General features: G+C 43.7%; 1 protein-coding gene across 5 annotated transcripts in view; it reads left to right on the top strand.

Moving 5' to 3' along the window:
- Nucleotides 1-13643, top strand: part of USP20 (ubiquitin specific peptidase 20) — a 5014215-nt gene that overhangs the window by 537478 nt on the left and 4463094 nt on the right. For all 5 annotated transcript variants that reach the window (XM_044058629.1, XM_044058630.1, XM_044058628.1 and 2 more), the window contains exon 5: nucleotides 1809-1940. In XM_044058629.1, coding sequence (XP_043914564.1) covers nucleotides 1809-1940 — 132 coding nt within the window. The remainder of the gene's footprint in view (nucleotides 1-1808; nucleotides 1941-13643) is intronic.

Here is a 13643-nt window from a genome sequence, read left to right as displayed (position 1 = left end):
CCATATACATGTGCCGTTGGTGTATCTTTTGATAAAGCCATTTTTCTTTTAATGTAAGTCTTTACTTAGTCTATTCTAATTTGCCCTTTTTTCCAGAATATTGAAAAATAAAAGGTGAAATTATAGTGTGTTAAACCATAAATGTTTCAAAACATTAGCAGTGGCATGTAGAACAAGTATATATATATATATATATATATATAGATATATAGATATATAGAGAGAGAGAGGGGTTTTGTTTGCTTTAATGGCCTGAAATTGTCTGTAAATAGACTTAAAGATGAAAGTAAAAGAAAAAGTCATGGAGATTCAGAATTGCATCCTTAAAGGATGATCTTCTTTTTTCTGCTTTTCCTGGTTAGGGGTCGCCACAGCAGAACTCTGGTTTGCTAATGATTGGCAGTAGATTTGTACGGTGCCGAGGTGCCAGCCTGATGCCCAACCTTCGACGACGGCACGCCCATTCACGTATGTCTTTTCAAACGCCACTCGACCACAGGGAGGACATGCAGACTCCACACAGAAGGTGCTTCAGCCGAGAATCAAACAGAAGAACCTCTTGCTGTGAGGTGACAATGCTACCACTGCACCACCGCGGCTGTATCCCATGAGGCCTCTGTTGCAAGAGGTTTAAGGTATCACACAGTTAAAAGTCTAGCTTTACTAGATTTTTCTTTTTGTGTTTTTAACTAGTTGATTATCTGTGTGACCTTTTTACTCTGTTTATATATATATATATATATATATATATATATATATATATACATAGACACACACACACCTCAGCAGACGTTCAGAAGTTTCTTCAGTCCACTAGTTAGTAGACATAAATAATATGCCTTATGTAAAGCTGCACACACAAGCTCACATAGTTAAATTGTATTCTTTTATGACCCAGTCACTCAGCCTTTGTTGTGAACTGCATGTTGTCTTAGAGAGTATGTTATGTCGGACATAGCTAGGTCAGTATAGCACGCATTTCAATATTATAGTACCAACAAAGTCAACAAGACTGTAAACTGCATATGAAAACTGAATGTTTGTATTTGAACTGCATTAATATAGATTTGGTCTGAGAATGGCAAGCACTTGCCTTTGGTATGTTTGGAAAACTGCAAACATTAGTCCCACAACATCTAGAGTAGCGTTTTACTTGCATTTGGTTCATCTGGAAAGTCACACAGATTAGTTCAGCAGCTAGAGTAATGTTATTTTGATCTGAATAAGAATGCATTGTAGGAAGACCGTTAGCATTTACAAGGAGTTTACTGAGATCTAATTTGTGAAATAGCAGACAGGTTTTAATAAGAACACATCATAACAAGATAGTCTACAAAAAAGTGCTGACTCCCTAGCATTTTCTAGGAAGCAAATCAGTTAAATATGTTTCTGATAGAATTTTAAAATGGCTTACCTGCAGTTCTAATGGGAGCTTTATCAAATTTATTGGAGTGTCAACAGGTGTGTGGTTGTGATTCTCCTTTAAAAGATTTTTTTGCACATTTAAATTTCCTACCTAAAACAGCATGGATAGAGTAGCCCTACATTATATAGAACAGTTGGTTGCCACTCCGGTATGAGTTACTATTGATTTTGGAATAGTTAATTGCTAATTCTGAGTTTATATTACATGCTTAAATGTACAGTTATGTAACTGAACTCCACAAGTTGTACCTGTAGTATTCTGCAGCTTAATGTGATAATTTGTGAAGTCTTCTACATGTGTCCATGTCAGAAGTGGTAGTTTATATGGGTGCCAGGATAACATTTGGAACAGTGTTTGACAAACTTTATTTTCTTGTTCACAGGCCAGGAAACACAATTTGACTGTGAACTTGACGACATTCCGTGTGTGGTGTTACGCTTGTGAAAAGGAGGTGTTTCTGGAACAACGTCAGTCTGCACATCCCCCATCACCACAGTGCAAGTCACCAGAATGGGTATTTTAACATTGTTTCTGAATATTGTTTGCTCTTTCATCAGATAATGGATAGTCTTCATTACTCCGAACTGAATTTAACTGTATAAATCATTCCATCCTCTTTAAACAAGACATGTCTGCATTGCTGTTTTTCTTTACTTGACTAATACATTTGTTGACTGTAGACTTAGTATTAGAAACTTGCATCATAAAGCTGCCTAATGAATTGTAGAGAAATATAGCAGTCTTAAAGCAGACCTACTGGTTAAAGAGAAATATTGCTTTAGGTTTATCCGGATTGCCTTAGACTTGTTTCCCTAATTAACAAATCTCTCAAATGCCACATTGTGCAAGTCTTCAAAAGTCTTCCTTTACAAACAAGGAGAGAACAGTGCACTTCACTGCCTGTTTATGAATTTGAAGTATACACTTGTGCCACTGTTTGATATTCTGCAGTCATTTAACCTTATAAGTATTGCTCAGTTTATTTTGTAGTGGTTAACTGACATTTTTCATCTCTTTATCTGGAAAATAACATCAGTAAGTTAAGTAGCAATAGTGTGCTTATGTTAGCTCTGTAACTGTCTGTGGTTGGCCTTCGTAGCTAAAACCGCTAGTGTAACAACATCATGGAAATTTGCTGTGAACTTGCTCCTTTTTCTGTCAGTTGCAGTCTGTTGTAGGAACTAATCTTCAACCTGATTAATTCATCTCATCTATGGTGCCATTTTTAGAGCTTTCTAATTTGTAGGCTTTGTGCATGTAAGACATCTTTAAACTGGTAGGTGTTTGGCGTTCATGTGAATTATGTCAGTCATGATGACCTGCTATTTTTTAGTACTTGTTTTATAGTACGTTGATTGTTCATTGCTTGTTCCGTTTTTTTTTTTGGCTGCTTTTAAGATTAGTCCATATTTCTGCTTCATAAAACAGAACTTTTTTTAATATAGTTTCATTTTTTTAGGAAAGTGATGCCAGTTTCATGTTTTATTGGAGTGTATATGGGGGCCCATGATATTTGAGAGCGCTGGTTTGCTATTTCACCTCTTTCATAAGTCAAAGCTTCTGCATCTCAGTTATCATGACTTGTTTCAGATGGGTTGATTTGTGTTTTTTTGTGATCTGCTTATCCAGTCTGTCTTCACAGTCTTTTCTAATCTCCTCTGATTCCTGTAGTTTATAGTGCAGTATTTTATATGCTCTATACATTACCCCTTGTTAACAGCAGCTTCTGTTCTAGATTCAGCTAAAAAATTCTACCAGAGCAGGTCCAGGATAGGCCTTCACACTCGGAACATTTTCAGTCTTATTTTGCTACAGAGCAAAAGTTGGGATATTGCTTCTCTCAAACTGGGTGACATCAGCTGATGAGCTCTGATAAGAAAATCACTTTAGCTTTTATTCCACCTGCCCACCTTTTCTGTCACTGCTTGAAATAGTAACTCCCTGTAGAAACATGCTGCAATTTGCTTTTGGCGCCACACCATTTTGTATTTTAAACATTTCTTGCAGGATTTTTCATCAGTTTTAATTTATTTCTTCTCTAATATTGTTTAGGCTGAATCTATTCATTTGGACTGAAACTAGCCTTTTTTAGCAAAATTGTGGGACTTTTGTGCATGTGCTTTGTACTGGAATACTGTCATTTTCTCAGAGCAGTGTTGAGAATAGTATCCAAACAGAAATGGTCTTTAGACTGCTGTTTAGATGGGAGATTGTGGGATTTGTCCACTTCTTACTGGGTTGACCGTGCTTCCAGTATTTGCGATCGAGCTAACTAGTTTATTGTCCAAAGACTTGATGGACTCTGACATCCCCCAACCATCTTCCCCATCTGGACCTAAAAAAAAGAATAAATCAAAAAATATGGCTTGGCCTATGGCTTCTAGGTCCACAGAAGCCTTAGCTTTGGTCAGGATATTGGACATCTTGCCTTCTCTTACCACCAAGGCCCCTGGGATGGTTGTAGTACCACAGCTGTGTGAGGCATGAGTATTAGACTCATCCTCTGGGGCTGTACCATTGTCAGGGATGCAGAATCTGTTGCCAGTATTCGTACTTCCCCAGGGGGTTATACCATTAGTGTTGTATTTGTCAGAGACAGACAGAAGTCCCAAAAGGTGGTAGAGCAGCAGTCTCTGACTGCGTTTTCACCTGAGATTATAGCTTTTGTTTGATCCATGGTTCAAGCAGTTAACTACGAGGTGCAGACCTGGGTTATGAGTAACACTGGAGCTTCCACCACTTATCAGTCTGCTTAGGATCTTCCTTTCAAATGAGATTCTTTATCTGATGACTCTAATCTACCCAAGTGAGATCAGTCAGGTACCTCACATGATGACCAGGAACAGGTATCCAAACAGCTGATGTTCTTCGTGTTTCACTGTTGCAATCATCACATTTGGGTTATCCTGCCAGGGGTAGCCCTCAGTCGGCCTGAATACCAGAGGCTTAGTATTTCTACGTCAGTTGCTGTCGCTCCAGGACTGACGTCAGGTTGTCAGTGGTATAAAATCAAGCAGCTGAAGCCATTAAATCAATCTTTCTTGCAGAGGAGCCCGAAGCAGTTTGCATGACGTCCGGTTGGCCGCTTCCTGAGTTTTTGTTTCCGAATTTAAGTTGAAGTCTTCTAAAGCTAAGTACCCCGTTGGGGATCCTTTTTTCTTGCTCTAACCAATGTCAGAAAAAGTTAACAATTGTCTCTTCTGTGTAAAGCAAATACCACACCGAGACTTCCAGTTTTACTGCGTCACCTGTTTAGGCCCAGACCACAATGTCCCTCGCTGTCGCTTTTGTTTTTTGTTCAATGCCAGAACTATACATCATCGGGCCCTTATTGTAGCTAGATATTTTCACACTCAGTCCTTGAATTCAGATATGGCTTTGGTAAGCCATCCGACTACCGATCTTCCAAAAAAACTTAAGGATAAAGACAAAGACAGACAGCACAGGTCCAAAACTGCTGATGACACTTCCGCTAAGCTAATCGTCAGTTCTCCGATCCTCAGTAAGGTGCTTTTGTAGCACCTGATGCCCGCTTCTGTAGATTCGCAGGCCACTACAGAGACCCTTTCGGAGTCCGGTATGCCGCAATACTCTTCTTCGACTAAGGATCCTGCGGATGTCTCTACTTTGGATGGGTCTGGAGCCGCTGAGCAGGCACCGGCTTCCGAGGAAGTACTTTGCACTACCGATACTTGACACAGAGCGATGACTTCTTTCGCATCTTCAGTTCTTTCTAAAACTACCGAATTTCTAAGGACCAGGGTATGAACTACTCCCAAAAAAAACGGCGACCAAGCTCATGCACCTGCTTCCTTGCCTCAGTCTCAAATGCTTAAAATGGCGGAAGACCTTATTATGCTTAATAGGGGAAGCCTGGCTACCCCATCCATAAGAAAGTCCGATGACTCTGATGCTTCTGAATATGAAGACATGCAACCCCTCTCTGCTTATGAGGATTCTGATTTAGAGGAATCCATTTCTGTTGCCTCTCCACCCGAGGATTTTTCATTTGGGGAACCCTTAATACTTTAAGGGAGCATTTCCAGTGGGAATGTCAAGACTATCCTCCGTCAAAAAAGAGACTCGGGGAATTCTTAGATTTACCACAGAACAGTCCTTTGGCCATTCTTCCTGTTCTGGATGTTGTGGATGATGTTTTTATGGAATCCATTTTGACTCCTGACACCCTTCCTCTTGCTCCCAGGAAACCTGACAGGTACTATAGAGTCCCTGACTCTCACAAATTCCTTTTCAAAAATCCTACTGCTGACCCCAGAGGTCATCTCTCAAGGACCTAAAGGAATTAAAGCAACCTCAGCTAAGAATCCCACCCCCTCAGACAGGGATTTCCAAGTTTTAGACAGATGGGGTAAAAAAGTATACACCTCTGCTACTCTTGCTGTTAGAGTTAAATTGCCAGTTCCACATGCTGAAATATCAGCAGCATACCATGGAACTCCTCAAACAAAAATTATCTTCCTTTCCTGCTTGTGCAGAAAATAAAGAATTACAAGAGCTAATGCATTCTGCAAGTCAAGTTACTAAGCACACCTTGCAATGTGGCTTTGACACCCTAGAAGTATCTTGCAGGGCAGCAGTCACTGGTTCTATCCTTAGAAGGCATGCTTGGCTTAAGGAACAGACCATGCCAGACCATGTCAAATCCAAATTATTGGATGCACCACTACACAAAGACAACTTAGTTGGCACTACAACAGAGGAGGTCTTAAAAAAGATGGAAGAAAAAGCTAAATCTATGCAGACAATTAAAGATTTCTTACAGGTCCAGCCTCTGAGGTTCAGTAGGCATAGTCCCTCCAAGCACTGGTCCTTTTCTTCCCCCTCCAGACCAGCTCAGACCAGACCCAAGGGAAGCAGACCCCCCCAGACAGCAACCCCAGGAAATGCAGAGATCTAATGGAGTTCCTCTTCTTCAAAAATAGGGAGGGCAAAGCCACCCCGTTATGGTAAGAACTCACAATGACTTTACACCTCCACCCCTTACCTCTGTCCACCTGCTTGTGCCCCTAAGAAGAAAACTCTCATTCCATGCAAGCAGCTGGGCCTCTATTGCCAATGACTCCTCAACATAGTGTCCCAGGGATGCAAATTTTATTTCCACACTCTGCCAATCCCAAAAGGGTTCCCAGATCTTCCTCCAAACCAGTGGGGGAGAGGCCAAAAAGCAAGTCTTTTCCCTGCTCTCCATGAGGGCAATACAGCATGTCCCTGCAGAACAGATAGGCCAAGGTTTCTATTCCAGACTCTTCCTGGTACCCAGAAAAGAGGGCCCCTGGCGCCCAATCCTCAGTCTATCCATTCTAAACACCTTACTGGTGATACCAAAATTCAGAATGCTCACTCTCCAGCAGCTTCTTCCTATGCTTTCCAAGGATGCTTGGTTAGCCACCCTAGACCTAAAAGAGGCCTACCTACACATCCTAATCGGGGAATCTTGCAGGAAATGTCTACGTTTCAGGGCAGGATCTATGCACTTTCAGTTCTCTGTGCTTCCCTTTGGCTTTTCCACTGTTCCCAGAGTTTTCACAAAATGCCTGGCTCCAGCCATTGCTTTTTGCAGACCAAGAAATATTCAGATTTACTCCTGCTTAAACGATTGCATGATTCAGGCAGACAGAAATAGCTGTTACAGCACCTGACCTTTGTAAAGGACCTACTGACCTCCCTGGTGTATACTATCAATGAAAAGAAATCAAAACAAGTTCCCACACAAAAACTTGTATTCCTGGGAGCAAGCCTGGACACAGCATCCCAGATGGCATTCCTTACTCCTGAAAAACAAGCCTACCTGACAGGCTACTTCTTTCAACTAGCCACCCGAACCCAGTTATCCGCAAGGAAAATCCTGGAAGCTCTAGGAGTCATGGCCTCCTGCATTCTACTCATTCCATATGCCAGACTGCATATGAGGAAACTACAATGGTACCTAAAAAGCCTTTGGTGTCAACAGTCTCAAGACCTGGAAACTATCATACTTATGATACCCTGTCTAAGGAATGATTTTCTTTGGTGGGCAGCAGCATGCAATCACGACAGGGGATTTCCCTTCTCACAACCCCATGCCGCCCAGACCCTCACCACAGATGCCTCAGACTATGCCTGGGGTGCACACCTGGACGGCAGGTGCATTCAGGGCCATTGGAGCAGAAATGAAATACATCTGTACATCAACCAAAAAGAGATGCTAGCGGTTCAGCATGCCCTGACAGCTTTCTGACACCTACTCTCCCCTGGGCCTCTTCTGATCAAAACAGTCAACACCACAGTGATGTGGTATATCAGCAAGCAGGAAGGGACTCACTCTTATCCTCTCTGCAGGCTCGCCATGACCCTTTGGCACACAGCCTCAGCCATGCAACTACACCTGCCATCACAATTCCTGCCAGGCTCCCTAAACTCTCTGTCAGACAACTTAAGCAGAAACTTGCAAGACCCACGCGAGTGGCAGCTAGACCACAGAACCTTCACCCTTGTAACTCAGAAATTGGGCACCCTGAAAGTGGACTCTTTGCTTCCCATTCCAATCATCAGCTCAGCAAATTCTGCACCAGGGAACCTCAGAGCAAAGCCTGGAAAGTGGATGCTCTATCCTTCCAGTGGGTAAACCTCTCGATCTATGCATTGCCTCCTCTAACACTCATTTCAAGGGTACTGTTCAAAATAAGGGAGGAAAAACCGAGGGAAATCCTGATTGCCCTCGACTGGTTATGCCAGCACTGGTACCCACTGCTGCACAGCCTGTCACCCCTGCCACCATGGCACCTACCTCACATCCCAACACTCCTGACCCAGAGTAATGGAGAATTCATGCATCCGCAGTTGCAGACCCTCAACCTGGCAACCTGGCGTATTCCCTGGCCTCTCCTCAAGCTACCAACCTAAGCAAACAAGTCCTAGATGTTATACTTGAGGCCAGATGCCCCAGCACTAGAAAATCCTGTGCTGACAAGTGGAAAAGGTTTTGCATCTGGATCCAGGCTGAGCGAGCCAGAACGGCACAGTCCTCCCTACCTGTCATCCTGGATTACCTAGCAGACCTACTACACAGGGGTCTCTTCTTCTCTTCTGTTAAAATTCATGCCTCTGCCATCTCTGCTCATTACAGCACAGAGCCACCTCTCTTCTCACACCCTCTTATCAAACAGTTCCTAAGAGGGGCTGACAATTTAAGGTCACCCAGAAGAGCTCCTACCCCAGCTTGGGACCTTAACTTTTTGTTGGAAAAGCTCACCCTACCCCCCCTTTGAACCTGCAGCTTCAGCAGAGTTAAAATTCCTCTCTTGGAAGACAGCTTTGCTTCTAGCCATCACTTCAGCTAGAAGAGTATCAGAGCTACAAGCACTTATGGCTGTAGAGCCCTTCATCATTTTCCATGCTGACAGGTTTTCCCTCAGGACTATAACCCATCCCTCATGCCTAAAGTGGTGTCCAATGTGGCTTTCAACCAATCCATTCATTTGCCCACCTTTTTCTTTAACCCGCAAAACAAGGGGGAAAGGATTCTGCACTCTCTAGATGTGCACAGACAGCTTAGATTCTATCTGTACAGGACTAAATCTTTTAGAAAAAACTGATCAATTGCTAATTAGCTTCACAGCAGGGGCAGAGGGCAAGGCCATATCAAACCAAACAGTCTCCAAATGGATAGCACACTGCATCCATTTCTGCTACAAACAGCATGAGAACCTCCCCCAAAGGGGGGTCAGGACGTATTCCACCAGAGCAATCTCCACCTCTGCAGCTTTTCTCAGAGGGTTCTTCACCAGGGACATCCTGGAGGCTGCAACATGGACATCTATGTTCATAACCTTCACCAAGCATTACCACCTGCCTATCTTCTCCAAATTCAGGGCAGGCTTTGCCATTGCAGTCTTGCAAGGCATCCTAGGCAACCTAGAGTCTTCTTGTCTGCCTCCTCCCTTTTCTTTAGCATTGGGAATCAACCCAATTGTGATGACTGCAACAGTGAAACCTGAGGAACATAGTACAGTTGTGCACACTTATCATAAATGTAGATGCTAGAGTGTATTCACTGTTGCAGTCCTGGCCCCCCCTCCATCCCCTTGCTCTCTCTCTCTCTCTCTCTTCCTCTCTCCTTACAGGGAATTTTTGGTATTTACTTTCTACTGGTGGTGTTCTTCCACCATAGCATAGCTCCCTATTTGGATGCTCCTGACAGGGCAAGAAAAACTGATGTAATGACGTCGGCTGCCTGATTTTGTACCACTGATGACCTGACGTCAGTCCTGGAGCGACAGCAACCGACGCAGAAATACTAAGCCTCTGGTATTTGGGCCGACTGAGGGCTTACCCCCCTGGCAGGATAACCCAAATGTGATGACTGTAACAGTGATTGCACTCGAACATCTACATTTATGGTAAGTGTACACAACTGTATGTTTTCTTTCCCCAGATGTTGCCTAAATTTAGAGATTTATTCAACTGGGAGCTGTGTCTGGCTGCCCCCTAGGATTTACGGGGTATATGATCTCTTGGAGGAAGAGGCCTCAGATGTTGAGACCTTTGTTCCATTAATCCCAGTATTGGAGATGTCTTCAAGGAAGCTTATAGTTCACCTCTCTTTATTGAGGATGTGCCTGAAAGTGCTTAAGAAATTAAGGTATACTGTCTTCCAATTTCCTTTTGTCTGTGGACCCTGCTCCAGTGTCCCCAGTGACATTTGCTTATAAGAGGACCATGTGTTCTTCTAACCAAGTCCCTCAAGACAAACTAGACAAGTGTCTGAAGTCTCAGTGAATGAAGCTGGCTCAGTCTAGCATGGCAGCTTTTTAAGGTTTTAAGTTCCAGAGTTTTATGATAAAATTTGTGTTGAGATGCATGTACAGTTTAGATGAGTTTGCTGCCTGCAGAGCAAATGTTTTGTGTTAAAGATACTGTTTCCAGTGTTTCTTTTGTCCACATATGGCATAAGCAATCAATCAAAACAAACCACGATATAATCTGAGTTGCAAGCATTGTACATCATAAACCATATTGACATAATTTTAGTTGCAGACATTATACGTCACTTATAATCTACCCAGTCATTTCAGTCAAACATTACGTGGCTTATTCAAATCCTGCCTTTTCTTTTAAACGTCATTTCTCCTTCCATGTGTTGCTCTCACAATTCCCATTTTTACAGAGTTTGTTCCTACTTTTTTTTTTAAAGTTCCCAATCCCAGTTATTTTATTTCATTTAATATATTCATTACTGCTAGTACAATTGGTTTAAACTATGAATGTTATGTTGTCCTTATCTCACCTTCATTCATTGCTGGATGGCTTCAGAAATGAGAATCGGTTCCGACTCGGCCTATACTAAAGTTCAAGAGCTTCCACTAGCTCGAGGCTATACCCTGTCCCATAATGTCTTGGGAAGGTAACCCAGATTTCGTTTGCCGCTAAACAAGATCAGGTGCTTCCTCCTAGGCACCAGGCTAAGTGGAATAATTTAATTCATTTATAGAACATGTTGCTCTAAAATATTTAGTGTGTTGGATAATTTGTGTTAGTGTGTTAGACACTAGCCTTTCCAGGTCCATTGTGATTTTTTGTACTGTTTGTTGCTGGCTGTCGTCTTTCACTAGGCCATTTATCTTTCAGCTTGTCCTGGTCCCAAACTCAATTAAGTTAGAGAGTTTTTTTTTTTTTTTGGGAGGGGGGGTCTTTTGTTTGAAATCTATCTTGCTTATCTTATCCCTTTGTCATTAAGTAGTCTGTTTGAGTTAGAGGGCTCCTTTCCCCCCATTTAACTTAGAGGGCTTTCCTACTTTCCCTTTTTCCTTTGAGAAGTTTATCATTTAAATTAGAGACTTCTCCTCTGACTGTGAGGAGACTGTTTAAGTTAGAAGACGTCTGCTCTGGCTGTCTTTTGCTCCTTAAAAAGTTCTTGTTGGTAGAGTTCTTAGTTGTTTGACTTTGTTGTGGCTTAGTCATGTCTAAAGATGCTAAAGAAGCAAAGTCCTCTGGCTTTAAAAATGTGGTTGATGCAGCCAGAAAATGCCCTTGACAGATGGACACACCAGCTGTGTGTTTTGTTTAGATGCTGTCCATCTGCAAGAGTCATGTTGTTTTTGCCATGCATTCAGCTCCAGAGTGTTAATGGAGAGAAAAAGTAAGTTGATTGTAAGGGGATTGTTGGAAGTTCCTTTTTCTGAGGCGCTAGAAGGGAAGCACAGTTCCTCTAAATCCTCTCACCAGTCTCAATCTCCTAGGTCAGAGAAGTCTTCAAACAGATCTTCTTCCACGGCTCCAGCATCAGAACCATTGAAGAAGCGGGCGAAAGAATCATCCATGGACCTGAAGGCTTTCAGGTCCGAAAAAGCTACGTCTTCGGCTCCCCTAGTTTTTTTGGAGCTGACAGAGTTTCATATTCGGAGGCGGTCCCCAGTTCTGGAACCGGTCTCTTCAGTATTGCATTCGACTATCCTACTATCAGTCAGATCCTTGACCCCCTCCTCTCAGTCCTCCAGGAGTCTTTCAGACGACTATGTGGAAAGGGTGATCAAGAGGCTGTTATGGATGCTGGCATTGGCCAAGATTCTGTCAACCCCGACCCAGAAGGATTAGGGATCACCAACCACCACTTCTCCTTCATCGATTCCTCCTCCAACTGATGTTGTGGCTTTGAACCAGAGTGCTTGGATCCTGTTGTAGTGGAACCGTCGGGACTGAGAGCTACTTCAGGATATTTGGTCCCGACAACCGCTCCGACCTCCTTGGTTCCATCGTCTGTTGAGGGGTCTAGGGGCCGACGCTACATGTCTGGTCCAGGGAGGAGAGTTGAGTTAGACAATTGTCTGACTCAACTCTACTTCTCGGGGCTTCAGCACAGGTGAGCTTGGTGCATACATCGGCTTTGCAGTCTGCGGCCTTGGTTCGAGGGGGAGTCCTCTGGTTCCTCGGAACCGGGAGCTCCCTTGGAGCCAGGCCACTGTGCTTTCGAGGTCATGGGGAGTGTACTGTCACCCCCGATGTCTTCACTCTCTGAACCAAGCACTCTTCCCCCAAAAGCACTAGAGTCTGTCTCTCTACCATTTCTCCCTCCCAAGTGTGGAGACCGAAAGCCCCAGGACGCCCCACTGGGAGATACCATCTCTTTCAAAACCTCTCCTAAGTACCCCTCTGAAGAGCTCCCTCAGAAGAAGATATGTCAGAGGAAACATCTAGGCACCCCTGAGGAGTCCATCACTTCAGACATGGACCTCGATGATTCAGAAGGGTCCCCACAGTCGCCCTTTGAGGATGTCTCCTTTGCAGACATCCTAGAAATCCTTAAGCAGATAGGTGGCTGGAAGTCCATCAACCCCTCTGTCTGCGTACCTGGAGGCTTTCAGGTCTTGCCTTTCAACCAGCTCCTGAATGTAGTCAGTCGGAAGGCATGGAGCTCTCTAGAATCTGTGGAACCTTTCCAAGGAGGCCAAATACATTTATGACAGTGCCCTATGATAAAGAGTTCCTCACGAAAGGTGTCCCGGTAGATGCTATGGTGGTGGTGGCAGCCACCAAAAAGGAATTGTCTGAGACTTCCTCATCGGTCTATCCACCTAATAAAGAATCTCGCACGATGGACCGATACGGAAAGTGTATGTTTTTGTCAGCTTCCTTCACCCTTAGGTCGCGGAACTATTTGACCCATTTTCAAGACTTCAGAGGTATCTCCTGAAAGAGCTAGGTGATAACCCTCCAAGGTTCTACAGCTGCATGGGTTTCAGACAAGATGACCTCTCAGCTTTCCACCTTAAATTCCATAGTAAACTCCTCCATCCATCTTATCTCTTATGTGGCCGATGGAGCGAGTACGGCAGTGGGTGCAGGAATCTCCTTAAGGAGTCATTCCTGCATGCGCTTGTGCAAGTTTGCAGAGCCCTTCAAGTCTTCCTTTATCATCTCCCCTTTTGATGGCTTGTTCTTGTTCAAGCCAAAAGTGAAAAGAGACTATGAACAGGTGTGAGCAAGAAGGAAAGACTCTCTCTGCCGTTGAAGTCCATTTTTCCCTTCTTACCAGGCCTTACCCCAGAGGCCAGAAGGGGGGGAAATTTTTCTGCAAGTTCCAGAGAGCCTTTCCGGACACACATGGTGATTCTTCCCCCAGGGGCAGAGGGGGAAATAACAATGGAAGACATGGACCTCATGGCAGCGGGGGGGGTCAGCAAAACCAGGGCGACAGGGATACAGTCCATGGTAGGCCCTT

Source organism: Protopterus annectens, chromosome 16.part0, assembly GCF_019279795.1.
Source record: "Protopterus annectens isolate FY-2018-M chromosome 16.part0, PAN1.0, whole genome shotgun sequence".
NCBI classification, from domain to species: Eukaryota; Metazoa; Chordata; order Ceratodontiformes; family Protopteridae; genus Protopterus; species Protopterus annectens.
This window is presented reverse-complemented; position numbering and strand designations above follow the sequence as displayed.